The 13,504-nt window shown below is 45.7% G+C and overlaps 1 protein-coding gene across 21 annotated transcripts in view; it reads left to right on the plus strand.

Annotated features, from left to right (window-relative positions):
- The window catches only part of BCAN (brevican), a gene marked incomplete at its 5' end in the record, with an annotated part of 43,422 nt that overhangs the window by 7,134 nt on the left and 22,784 nt on the right, over positions 1–13,504 (plus strand). For 8 of the 21 annotated variants that reach the window (XM_083478252.1, XM_083478266.1, XM_083478255.1 and 5 more), the window contains 2 exons: positions 11,294–11,383; positions 11,692–12,084. In XM_083478252.1, coding sequence (XP_083334378.1) covers positions 11,302–11,383; positions 11,692–12,084 — 475 coding nt within the window. The other 13 variants (XM_083478248.1, XM_083478264.1, XM_083478260.1 and 10 more) reach the window with 11 other exon arrangements.

Below are 13,504 nucleotides of genomic sequence, written 5' to 3' on the forward strand. Positions count from 1 at the left end.
TTCTCTGTGAATTTATTCTATCCTTTAAAGTCATCCAACATGGCGGCCATCCCTGCCTGCTGTGGGAGGGAGTTCCATAGTTTAACCATGCGCTGCATGAAGGACTTTCTTTTCTGTGTCCTGAATCTTCCAGCATTCAGCTTCATTGGATGCCCGCGAGTTCTAGTGTTATGAGAGAGGGAGAATAATGTTTCTCCATCCACTTTCTCTGCACCATGCATGATTTTATAAAAGTATAACGTTACCTCCTACTTGCCTGCTCTCTAAACTAGAAAAGCCCCAGTAAGTTTTTGAGGAAGTTACTCCTAGCGGCAAAGGAGGGGCAGGGGAGAGGGGGCCCATTTTGAGATGCCAGCTGGTGGCATGGAAATTGGCATTCAGGGGACCGAGCGCAATTTAACAAAGAGTTTGCTTTTCAAACCAACCAGCCTTCAGGGAGCCAGCTTTTGGCCAGACTCTCTTCCTCTTCCATTGCTGGGACATTTCAAGCCTCAGAAGTTTTGGAACAAGCCAAACAAATCCTCTGGGTGGGGGTTGGGAACAGTGCTGGATTAAACCCTGTGTGGAGGCCCCCAGGCACTCGAAATATCGGAGCTCAAATCCAAATGAAAAAGAAATAGTCCAAGTTTCCAGTCCTTAAGGCTGTGAAGATGGCTTTGAAAGTATTTGAGCACTGTTTGATGCAATCTCAAAAGCTGGGCGCCTTGTGGATTGAAACGCCTTGTTTTTCAGGTGAAGCTGCTGCAGCAGGAAGTTCTGGAGGAGAGGAGTCCTAAGCCCCCTCTGAACTGTCCGCACGTCATTTAAGTCCTTTGGGACTTGCATTTGGTGATACTGCAAAGGCAGAAACAGCTGCAGGAGGAGGCAGGGTGTGTCCCTGGGGAGAGACACAAAGGCAGGACAAGAGCAAGGCATTTATAAATGGCCTAGAGATGGCCTTAGAGCTCAGCGGCAGATGATGCGCTTTGCCACTTTCATTCCCTAGCATCTCTAGGTTGTGTTTGGAATGTACCCTGCCTGAAATCCTGAACAGCCGCTGCCAGTCAGTGCTGACAATACTGGGCTAGATGGTCTTGTGATCTGACTACAGTTGTCTTCTCAAATATATAGTCTCCTATTAACGTTTGCCAAGGCTGTAATGTTTTATTAGTAGTCAGTTCTGGTCTAGGTGGAACAATGGTATGACTCAGTAGAAAGCCGCTTCCAGTTTGAATCAGCAATTTACCCAGAACCATGTGGACTAGAACCTTGATTTATTTTGAGTAAGCTGAGTAGTAGAATACCTGCTTGCATGCAGAATGTCCCAGGCTCAGTCCTGGCATCTGTAAGGAGGTTCTGTTTATTTATCATGGAGCAGAAGTGCATTCACACAGCTTTGGGTTTCAATAGCCCTTTCCCCCTGTCATTCAAAACATCTGGAGGTCACCAGGTTGGGGAAGGCCAATGTATTTTTCCAGCAAAAGTAAACCACAATCAAGGAGTGAAAACGCCTTTTATCTGTTCTCAGCACCTGTTATTCAGAAATTGAATGCCTTCAGACACAGAGGTTTTGTTTGCTTATCATGCAAAATAGTCACTGATAGACTTCTCCTCTGTTTGTCTAATCTATTTCTAAAGGCATCCAAGATAGTGGCCATGATTGGCCATCCAGTGGCCATGAGTTCCATAAATTGTACTGTGCACACAAGCCTTTTCTTTCGAACGTCTCGCTACATGCTCAAATACATGCACGCAGAAAACGAGTGTCAGGCCTTCTCTTCTGTTTTTCAACTGTGTGGCTCCTTCAAGAGGTGGCACCCAAGCTCACAACCCATTGCCATTTATTCTGCCATGTGGGTAGACTGGGCCAAATTAGCTGTTCTCAGGGAAGTGTGTGGCTGTGCCAGCAGGTTGTTGAGGCCTCTGGTCTTGGTTGGCTTCCTCTGAGGCTTCAAAAGACCCTGGGCAACTGTCCAGATTTGCTTGGTCATCAGTCTAGACCAGTCTATATCTATTGCAGGAAGGTTGTGTAAATGAGCACCCTCCAGCCCCGGGAATGTACTATTTGCTTAATACTGCCTTCGCCAGCCTGGTGCTCTCCAGATGTTTTTGACTCTATCGCCCATCAGCTCTGACCACTGGCCAAACTGAAGGGGCAGATGGAGTCCAGACGACCTCTAGAGCAGAGGCTCCCCAACCTTCCCTCCCATGGACCACTTGAAAAAGGCTGAGGGTTTCTTGGCAGACCGCTCAGATTCTCCCATGTGCTGTAGCAATTGTCAATGTGCTGTGCTAGATACTTTATGATTTTTAATTGTGTTTCTATTGTTTAATTTATTTCTTACAGATGGTGCTACAATTGGCATTACATAGAATTCAGATTGTAAGACAATAAAATACAATACAAGAAATAAAAGAAGCGGTACAAATATAATTAAAATCACTATGAATAGTTAATTTTGATGGATGGTCCACCTTCCCTCTTCAGTCGCATAAGAAGAGCTTGCTGGATCAGACCAATGACACATCTAGGCCAGCATCCTGTTCTCACTGTGGCCTGTCAGATGCCCCCATAGGAAACCTGTAAGCAGGATCCAAGCACAAAAGCCCTCTCCCCTCCTATGGCTTCCAGCCACTGATATTCAGAAGCATTACTGTCTTCGACCATGAAGGCAGAACACAGACAGTGGCTAGTAGCCATCCATTGCCTTCCCCGTCATAAATTGGTCCTATCCTCTTTTAAAGCCACACTACCTCATGTGGGAGTTACATAGTTTAATTATGTGCTGTGTGAAGGACTTTCTCTGATGTTAACTCCTTGTTCTAAAGATAAGTTTTCCGTAAGAAAAAAAATTATAATAATTTATTATTTATACCCCACCCATCTGGCTGGGTTTCCCCAGCCACTCTGGGCGGCTTCCAACAAAATATTAAAATAGTAAAATATGTTTGTTTGTTTTGTTTTTAAAAGGACTTTCTCAGAAATCGACGGAAGACTGAGAACTGCCTGAATGAAGCTTGCCCACCAGTGGTGGCCCACAGACCCCACTCTGAGACCTCCTGATCTAGAGGCAACCAGGTGGAGGGCGGGGTTTGGCTTTCATAAGCAGGAAGAAGGGCAGGAGGACAGTGATTCACAACAGGAGCAAGGTGGCTGGGGGCAAGTGGGGAGGAGAGAGAGAGAGACAGACAGAGAAGAGACAGAAAAGTGGCTTCAGAGCAGCTAGAAGCATCTTCTGTCCAGCATCTGGAACCTTCCTCTTTTGCCAGGATGCAGTCCAAAAAACCACATGCCCGTCTTCTGCCTGCAGACACAAAGAGATGGCCCACATCCGCCCTTTTATGCTGCTGCCAATTTTTCTTTCCTGCTGCCATAACATTTCCTGGGCATTTGGGTGCTTATCTCCCTCTCTCAATACCAACCACCCCGCGGTTCCTTAGAGCCGGCCCAGGAACATTCTCTCTGCCCCTTGCCAAAGTCAAAGATTTATGGGTTCAGCTGCTTTGTTGTCAAGCTTGAGCGCTGAAAACTAAGTGGGCACCTTGGTGTGTTTGTGTGTTCACAAGGCAACACCCTCCATCCGTTGTTGATTCCACAAGGCAGCTCCCTCCTCCCCTGTTGATATTTTCCAACCTGCCAACTTCTGGAGTCATGTGTGTGAGAGAGAGAGAACTGCAGCTGTGATGATGGGAAGTCTTTTCAGTCCGATTAGTTAGACCACTTGATAGAAATGTTTAAGCAGGTCAGTTGTAAAGAAAAGCCCAGGATGCAGCCAAGAATGCCACCCAAAGCCTTGCCATCTGAACTTCTTCCTGGAGTTTTTTATTACTTGGTCTGCTTTCCAAAGTGGAATCAGCAGTGGTGTAGAAACTTGCTGATACGTACTATGAGGATAGATATCCATCATAGAATTGTAGAGTTGGGACCCCAAAAGTCATCTAGTCCAACCTACTGCAAAGAAGGAGTCAGAAATAAAGAATCCATCCAACCTCTGTTTAAAAATCTCCAATGAAGGAGAGAGTCCACAACCTTCCAGGGTAGACTATTCCACTGTCAAACAGAGGGAGTTCTTCCTATTTTTCAGTTGGAATCTTCTTTCTTGTTATTTGAATGCATTGCTTTGGGTCCTTCCCTTGGAACAGCCAGAAACAAGCTTTTTCTGTCTTCCATGAGACAGCTGTTCAGATATTTGAAGATGGCTATCATTATCACCTCAGTCTTCTCTTCTCCAACCTAAATATCCCCAAGTCCCTCAATTGTTCCTCATAAGGCTTGGTTTCCAGACCCCTCCTTGATCATCTTGCTTGTCCTCCTTGCAGCTTGTCAATATTCTTCTTAAACTGTGGTGCCCAGAACTGGAAATAGGAGTCAACATAGGGTCTGACCAAGGCAGAAAAGAGTGGTACTATTGCTCCCCTTCATCTGAACACTAGACTTCTCTTGATGCAGCCTAGAATTCTATTAGCTTTTTTGCAGGGGGTGGGGGGAGGCTAAGATCTGAGGATGTTGTGCAAAGCTCTGAGGATGAACGGTGTTCATTTTTGGCCCCATCCACACCACATGTTTAAATAACTATCATGCTACTTTGCACAGTCATGTCCCCCCCCAAAGAATTCTGGGAAGTGTAGTTTGCTAAGGTGCTGAGAGTTGTTAGGAGGCCCTTATTCCACTCCCAGAGCTACAATTTCCAAAGTAGTTTAACAACCCTTCTTCACAGGGAAGTCTGGGAATTGTAGTGCTCTGAGTGGAATAGGGACTCTCCTAACAACTCTCAGTGCCCATAATAAACTACAGCTCCCAGACAACTTTGGGAGAAGCTTAAAGTGGTATTGTAGTGCTTTAAACATATGGGCCTATGCTCCTTCAGGTCATTTTTGCCTCGTCCCATATCTCTGATTTCCATATCAGCATATAAAACTCTGCAGAATCTTTGTGTACTTTGTGGAATCGTACACATGGCAGCATCAACAACTGGTGAGTTCTCTTTCTGCAGATAAAATATACGAACACAGGGGGTGGGGGCTCAGATAGTGTTCATTAAGTGTGCAGGTGAAAATATTCGAAGCATGCTCCTGCATTCACCTCTGAAATAGTTGGAAAGATGCCTGAGTGCACCTGTGATTCGGCCCCTGCTGCATGAGTGGCAGGGCAGGGAATGCTCCCTCAGGAAGGTGAGGGCTTTCCATCATCATAGCTTGTGTGGGTGATGCTTCTTCCTGGACATTTGCCAGGGCTTGGACACAAGGCTGCTGACTCATTCTGCAGCTGCAGAACGCTACTTCTGTGAGCCTTAACACGGACGGACAGCCTCCTCTCTTTCTCTGTATGGCCACAGGGCACCTTTGTGAGCTAAGCCTGCATTTGCATCATACATTTAAAGCACCAGGATGCCGCTTTAAACAGTCACGGCTCGCCTCAAAGTATTCTGGGAGCTGTGGTTTGTTTAGGGTGCTGATAGTTGTTAGGAGGCTCCTATTCCCCCTCACATGGATAGTTTCCGGTGCGGTTTAACAATCAATTCCTCTTCCCAGGGAACTCTGTAAACTATAGCTCTGTGAAGGGAAGAGGGGTGTCCTAACAGAACCCTTAACAAACTACAGCTCCCAGGATTCTTTGGGGGCTATTTAAAGTGGTATGGTACTGCTTGAAATGTATAATGCACATGGGGACTATTTCTCTCTTCTTGGCCTTCCTTATAGGGCTGTTGTGTAGATAAAGGATGTGCGGATAAAGGATGAAAATAGGAATACTTGATTTAAATGTAAAGGCTGATGGGAGCTGGCTGGACTGTGCTGCGCCACTGAAACGATAGGTACAGAATGATTTAACAGTCAGTCCCTCTTCCTAGAGAACTCTGAGAATTTTAGCTCTGTGAAAGGTAAAGGGGGTCTCCTTACGAGCTCTCAGGACCCATAACCAACTACACTTCCCAAAATTATTTGGGGTAGCCTTGACTGTTTAAAATGGTATCATAGTGCCTTAAAAGGATGGTGTGAATGTGGCAAGGGGCGATGAGTCTGAATGGGGAGGAAATAGGACATCTGTTTCATACGCATGCATGGCTGTGCGCACATGCACACTTTCCCAAGGAGGCAAAAATGTGGTCCTTAAGGTATGTGAGGAAGGGGAAGCTGGGGACACCTCCGTGGGATCATTTTGAGGTGGTGGGGAGAGTGTGGATCATAAAATGGTGGCAACTAAGTGGGAATTCCAGCACAAGGCAGGCAGCAGCAGAGGTGGCAATGGTGGCTTTGGCGAGAGAACAGGAATGGAGATATCTTCAGACCAGTCCCTGTCTCACAAGTCTCTCCTACCTCACAAGGATGCTGTAGAGATAAAACAGGACTGTCCTTTTGTATGCCAGCCAGAAGTCCTTAGAGGAGCTTGGCACACACATGCCATTAAATTAGTGCAGATGATAAATAAACTGGAATCTTGGACATGGGGGCTTAGGAAAGGGGTGGGGAACCTCAGGCCTAGGGAAAGAATGTGGCCCCCTGAGCCTCTCTTTCTGGCCCTCAGAACACTCTCCAGCCCACAAACTTCACTGCCCCTGCTTCACACCCTCCTTGAGTGTTTCATCCTGGCTGGGATGTGTCCTTCAACCCTGAAAATGCCTCTTGCTTCCCTAGATGAAGAACAAGTGTGAGCATGTGAAGAAATTAGCCTCCTGTAGAAAGGTAACATGTTTGCCTCTGGCCCCACCTATTACTGGCATGTGGCCCCCAGAAGGCTGTTCAGAAGGGAATGCGGCTCTCAGGCTGAAAAAAGATTCTCAACTCCTGGCTTAGGATAACCATAGAGCTACACGGTACTAATATGCGTGGTAACAGTGCTTTCTTGTGGCTCTGAATAAAAGCTACTTAAATGAAGTTTTTGAAAACCGGAGCAGGGAAGCTGAAGTTCCTCAGGCTCACATGGAACTACTCTCTGCTCACCTGGGCCACTAGTTGAAGATCCCATCCCACCCCACAAAATGAGAATTTACCTCTTTCACTGAAGCTGCTTTAAATTTCTCCACACCTGAGAAATTTGTTCCTAGATCTGCTGAGAATCCAGAGAATGGATCAGAGTGAAAATTAAGTAGCTTGCAATTGAGTGGGCTGGCTTTAATCTTGCAAACTCAGCCTGTGGGCAACTTAATTACAGCTAATGTGGGAGAGAAAGCTTCAGTCAGGCCAAATTTCGTCCAAGTTTTTAAAAGGGCTGCTTCCCAAAATGTCATCATCTGATTTTCTCTTCAGTTTCTGGAGTTTTCTCCTGGAGATTCTGAAATTAACTGGTCTCTTTTTCTTCTTCTCCTCAAAGCACTAGGAATTCTCATTTGATATATACCGTGTGTGTGTGTGTGTGTGTGTGTGTGTGTGTGTGTGTGTATGAGAATCTCCTTAGTTTAGAGAAAAGGTGAGTTAGAGATGACATGACAGAAGCTTATACAATAATGCATGACATTTAGAAAGCAGATGTTGAAAAGTTTTTCTCCCTCTCTCATCATGACACTAGAGGAGGTGGTCTGTTAGATATTTTGAGGCCTAGTCATATATTTCCATTAGTTTTTAATAAAAAATTAGGTCTTGCACCAGAGTAAAATGTATCTGTCTAAGGCTTGCACAAGAGATAAAAAGAGGTCTTGCACAAATCCTTTGTATTACTCTTATTCTTATCATCATCATCATGGTAAAAGCCCAATGTGATTACAATCTCTGAGGTAATCCCTCACACGTACTCTTTAGAATATAGTTTGTTGAAACTGGGAGGTGCCTTCTACAAACAGCAACTGAAATAGGCCACTTCTATCATTTGGGCCGCTGGAAAAACCCCAAATGACGTATGTTATGCTCAGCTCAGGTGGGGAGCGAACAGAAGTAGGGGTGAGACTTCCAAATTGCCACACATATGACAACCCTCCAATCCCAGGTTATTTTTCTCTATTATTATTTTTTTGCAGCAAATGTACAAGGAAAGAAAGAACAGAACACGACCCTGCATTTTGATGATGCCAGTGTTGTACAGGTGTTGCAAAAAACTTATGTACATGAGCAGCACTGACTCCATAATAAGCTCCTGCCTAAATGGAAGCACTCACAGAAAGCACAAGTTAAGATACATGGCTATCGTGAGGCGGAATGAGGCTCCTGCCTCAGGCGGCAGATGCTGAGGCTGCAGGAAGTGGAGGAAGCTGTGTGTGTGGCCCATGGCCTACCCAATGCCCCTTAAGCTAGCCTGCTCCCCTCAGGTGCCATGGAGGATGCTGCCCAGGAGCTAGCACCCAATTAAGATTCAAGTGCCAGCCTGGCAGGCTGTCGTACATGGAATGGGAGGGAAGGTGCCATATTGTCATTCACCTCAGGCGGCAAAATGTTTCGGGCCAGCCCTAGATACAGCTCTTGCCTCAAACACTCTGGTTCCTGTGGGATGATTCTGCCTGTGCTGTTGTCAGATAACCTTCCCTATTTGTACTTCATTTCCACCATGGGATTCAGAGAGAGAAAGAGAAATAGCACAGGAAAACACAGCGCCACAAAGTCAAACATGGCGGGGAGTACAACATTAACTGCCTGAGAACCTGCTAAGATTTATTCTCTGGAGGAAAAAAGAGACTGGTGAGGGCATTCTTTTCTGAATGCCCCTGGCACAAAAAGACCACCCTTGCCATAGCCTTTTTTCTTTTTCTCCTTCCAAATAATAACTCTTTAACAAGGCAGAAGGGAAGAAAAGAATCTTTGGCCAGTCTCCGACATTCAAACAGGGAATGAGGGAAGGACATGGGGCCTGAATGGAATCTTAAAAGACCTCGTCCCTGTGACTAATCGGAGGGAAGGAGACCTCGTTTTTCTCACACTGTGGGCCTGGGTGGCGGTGGTGGCAGCCCAAACGGAGCCAGTGCAGCTTTGCTAAAGAGACGTATGATTAAAAAGCTCTCAGGAACCACAGAGCATAAAAGTTGGCCACTCTCTTAATTTAGGGGCTTCCTCAGAATTTCCAGCTGAAATTCGCTTTGCTGAGCTCTGCAGAGGATGTCTAGTTCTCAGGGTGTTGACCTGAAGTTGTAGCGTTTTAACTTTCTCCTCAGAGCCCCCAATGTGGGGCCATTTTGCTGCGTACAACAATATGGTGGCCATTGCATGTGCAGAAGCTAATTGGGGTAGCAGTTGACTCTTAGGCCAAATTCACATCATACATTTAAATCAGCATGAAGCAGTCATGACTTCATTTAAAGGATTCTGGGAGCTGCAGTCTGTTAAGGGTGCTGAGAGTTGTTAAGAGACCCTATTCCTCTCACAGAACTACAATTTCCAGAGTTTCCTGTGAAAGGTGATTGATTGTTAATGCACATGGGGAATTGTAGCTCTGGGAGGGAAATTGAGGTCTCCTAACAACTCTCAGCCCCCTTAAAAAGCTACAGCTCCCAGAATCCTTTGGATGAAGCCATGACTACTTCATCGTGATTTAAATGTATGGTGTGAATGTGCCCTATGTTTACTCAAAGTAAGTTCCATTGAATTCGGTGGATCATGTGCTTGGGAAAATGAGGTTGGGTTGCAGCCTCGGTGAATTAATCATATGAACTTTTGACCACTTAATCAATTGATTTAGATCTGGAATCAATTTGTCTATGAGAAATAAATGTTATCAAGGAAAAAAGCATACTTTGTTCTTAATGATCTATGAGTTTGTTGCAGCAATTTGCTTTTGTGAGAAGGGGCCTTTCCTGTTCCCTTTCACACAGAGAAATGGAGGCCTCCTCTATGATGCTACTTTCCACCTGCAATTTATACAAGTACTTGTATTAAAAATAAAGAATACATAGACTAGTTTTCTAGGCCATATTTTGTTGGACTCGAATTCCCATAATTCCTGACCATTGGCTAAGCTGGCTGAGGAAGATGGGAGTTGTGGTCCAGCAGCATCTGGAGGGCACCAAGTTGGCTGATTTAAGTGAAATTGGGCCCTGGGCTGAGCTAAAAACATCCAGAACCTAAATCGGAAGCCTCACCCCAAATTGGCCTGCCTCAGACCGTCTGTCTTCTGTAACTTTGGGATGAAACAGTCTTTGCAAAAATGCCAAGGCGGGTGATGCTACGAGCTGTGCCAAGGCCGCTTAGAAATAAATTATAGGAGATACTGTTCAATGAAGCGAGTGAAACAAGGCCCGTCATGCAGAAACACTTCAGACAGTACTGACGAAAGGTCATGGTACTTGTAAAGAAGAGTCTGCCCTTCAGAAGAATCTGGCCTAGACAATGGTGGGGGTGGAGAATGTGCCAGCGAAATGTCTTTTGCTGGCTGACATTTTCCCTGATAGCAGTTGATTCACAAGTGCAACTTCAATTACCTATTGGCAGCCACTGCTCTGTGCCAAGGGAAAGCTTGGCTACAGCTCCAAGGATGTTGGTTCCACTTACTGGGCACCATGTGATGCCAAAGAGCAGCTTTTGCCAACCCGGTGCCCTCCCAAAGTTTTGGACTACATTTAGACTCATATTGCTGGGGAACGGGTATTTTAAGGCCACATTTGCACCATACATTTAAAGTTCTATCTTGCCACTTTAAAGAGTCATGGCTCCCCACAAATAATTCTGGTTATGGCTGTAGCTTATTGGTAGAGCACCTATCTTGTATGCAGAAAGTCCCAGGTTCAATCCCAGGCAACTTCAGGTGGAGCTGGAACAGGGTCCATGCCTGAAGCCCTGGAGAACATGACAATACTGAGCAAGATGGGCCTTTTATCAGTATAAGGCAGCTTCCTATGTGCTATTACAGGAGCTGCAGTTTGTTAGGAGCCCCACTATTCCCCTCACAATAAAGAGGTTTAACAGTCAATCCCTCCACCTAGGGAACTCCAGGACTGTGATCAGGTATAGCAGAGTGTTTGGCTAGGACCTGGGAGACCAGGGTTCAAATCCTCACTTGTCCATGAAGCTCACTGGGTGATCCTTGAGTGCCTCAAAGCCTAACCTGTCTCACAGGGCATTAAATGAGGGGAGGGGGTGATAATGTATGCTTGAGCTACTTTGACAAAAAAAAGTAGGATATAAATACAGTGAATAAATAAAATAATAAATACTGTATTCCGTTAGGAAAAATGGCCTCTTTGTGTTAAACTAACAAAGTTTATCCTCCAGTTCACTTCTTTAGGATTAAATCTTTCTTTTTTTTGAAAAATCTTCTATGGAAAAACAGCCCAACAAAGACATTTCTTAATTTTTGTTTCTTTCAGGTACTTGGAAGAATGCTGGCGCTGGCATTTGTCTTGGATTTTCTTCTGCCTACCTTTTTAATACTTTTTATATTTCCCCCTCTCCCTGACAGAAACCATAATGGCGTATATCCTGCTGGTATTCTCTACCTTTGCCCAGGCTGTTTTCACGAATGCATTCAGCTTCTCCAGGGAAAGCACAGGTAACTGGGAACTTGGGGCTAGTCTATATCAGCAGGCAGAACTGGATCTACTGGTAAAACTATGGGAGATTTCCAGTAGATTGACAAGACTTTCTAAGGCCCCCTCTGACTGGACATTTAAAAGCAGTATCACACCACTTTAAACACTCCTTGCTTCTCCCAGAGAATCATGGGAACTGTAGTTTGTTACCGGGGTGTAGAAAATGATGCAGTCCAGGACTGAGGCCATGGGCTGTTATTCCTAAATCTGCCCTGTGCCAAATCTGAACCTCTCATGTTGCATGCACTTTCTTGCTTCTCCCTTCCAGATGACCTCAAAGCTCTGCGGGTCTCCATTGCCAAATACCCACCAGTCCGAGCTGTTCTTTCCGGCAGCCTCACCATCCCCTGCCACGTTACCTACTTGCATCCACTGCCCACTTCCGGGACTGCAGGCCGCAGGGCTGTCCAAGGGGCACCCCGTGTGAAATGGACCTTCATCACAGAGGGCAGAGAAGCAGAGATCCTGGTTGCTCGGGGCCTGAAGGTGAAGGTGAGCGAAGCCTACCGCGACAGAGTCTCCCTGCCCTTTTATCCAGACTCACCAACAGATGCCACCTTGGTCCTGAGCGAACTGCGGTCCAACGACTCCGGGGTGTACCGCTGCGATGTCCAGCATGGGATCGAGGATGGGCATGACCTGCTGCAGGTGAAGGTCAAAGGTAACGTTGCGCTCTGGCAAAGTGTCTTGCTGAAAGGGTTTGCTGTGTTTATTGCAGATTCAAGTCCCATAGCACTAGGCCTGATCTCAGGAAACACCCATTCTAATTGCAGAGGTGGGGGGGGGGGGGGATATAAGGCCACTCAGCCACACTTTTGCTTGTCCTGTGCCAGAAAGCACAGGTCTGTGTGGGTTGTTTTATGTTTTCTAGGCATGAGTCTGGTTGTTTTTCTACTGGTTCTGTTGCTTTCATTGGAAAAACCTGCACTTTAGCACTGAATTGAAGAAAACGTCAGTCTGCAGAAAACCCAATTGGCGTTTACTTATTTCAGCAGTAAAACCACGTTTTCCCAGAGGAAAGCAGCAGGAGAAGCAGAAGTCTGGATGAGCCCTAAGTTTTATTCAGTTTCAGAACTAAGACAAAAAATAAAGCCATTTTGCATTCAGAACTGAAAAACATCAGTCCCACTGCCCACCCAGCACTCTCCCCCACTTGGGATTCCTAGTAACTGCCTCCAACCATGAAGGCTGAGAATAGCCATGGGCGTAACCAAGGGGGGACAGGGGGGCAGCTGCCTCCCCCACATCAAGTAGAAATACTTAAGTATCTGACCAATCTTGTCGGCTCTGGCCCCCCCTAACAAAAGTCCTGCCCCCCCAACAAAAATCCTGGCTACACCCATGAGAATAGCCATCATGGCTAGTAGCCATTGATAGCCTTATTTAGTTTAGAGAAGTAGTGAGTAAGAAGCAACATGACAGAAGTTTATAAAATTATACATAGTTTGGGGAAAGTGGATAGAGAAAGGTTTTTCTCCCTCTGCTATAACACTAAAACTCGTCGACATCCAATGAAACTGAATGTTGAAAGATTCAGGACATAGAAAAGAAAGTACTTCTTCATGCAGCACATAGTTAAACTACAGAAATCATTCCCACAGGATGCAGTGATGGCCACTGATTCAGATGACTTAAAAAGATTAGACAAATTCATGGAGGAGCAGGCTGTCGATGGCTGCTAGCAACAATGGTTACGGTCTGCCTCCCACAGGCATCTGGTTGGCCACTGTGAGAACAGAATGCTGGACCAGATGGACCCTATGCCTGATCTTCCTATGTATTCAAATACATACTGCCCTGAATATGGAGATTCCACTAAACCTTTACAATCACTAACAGCCACCGACGGACCACTCTTCATGAACTTATCTAATCATTTATAAAGCTAGATCTTCATTGCTGGCAAAACACCCAGCAGAATTGGATTGATTAAAGGCCACCTTTGGATGCACACAAGCTGGTTCAACACCATGCATATAAGCACATTTATAACACTTTGACAGCCTTGGCTTCATCCAAAGAATCCTAGGACTCGTTTACCCTCCACAGAGCTCCAATTCCCAGCACCCTTAGCAAACTAC

Source organism: Podarcis liolepis (assembly GCF_965112155.1).
Source record: "Podarcis liolepis genome assembly, chromosome: 15".
Lineage (NCBI taxonomy): Eukaryota > Metazoa > Chordata > Lepidosauria > Squamata > Lacertidae > Podarcis > Podarcis liolepis.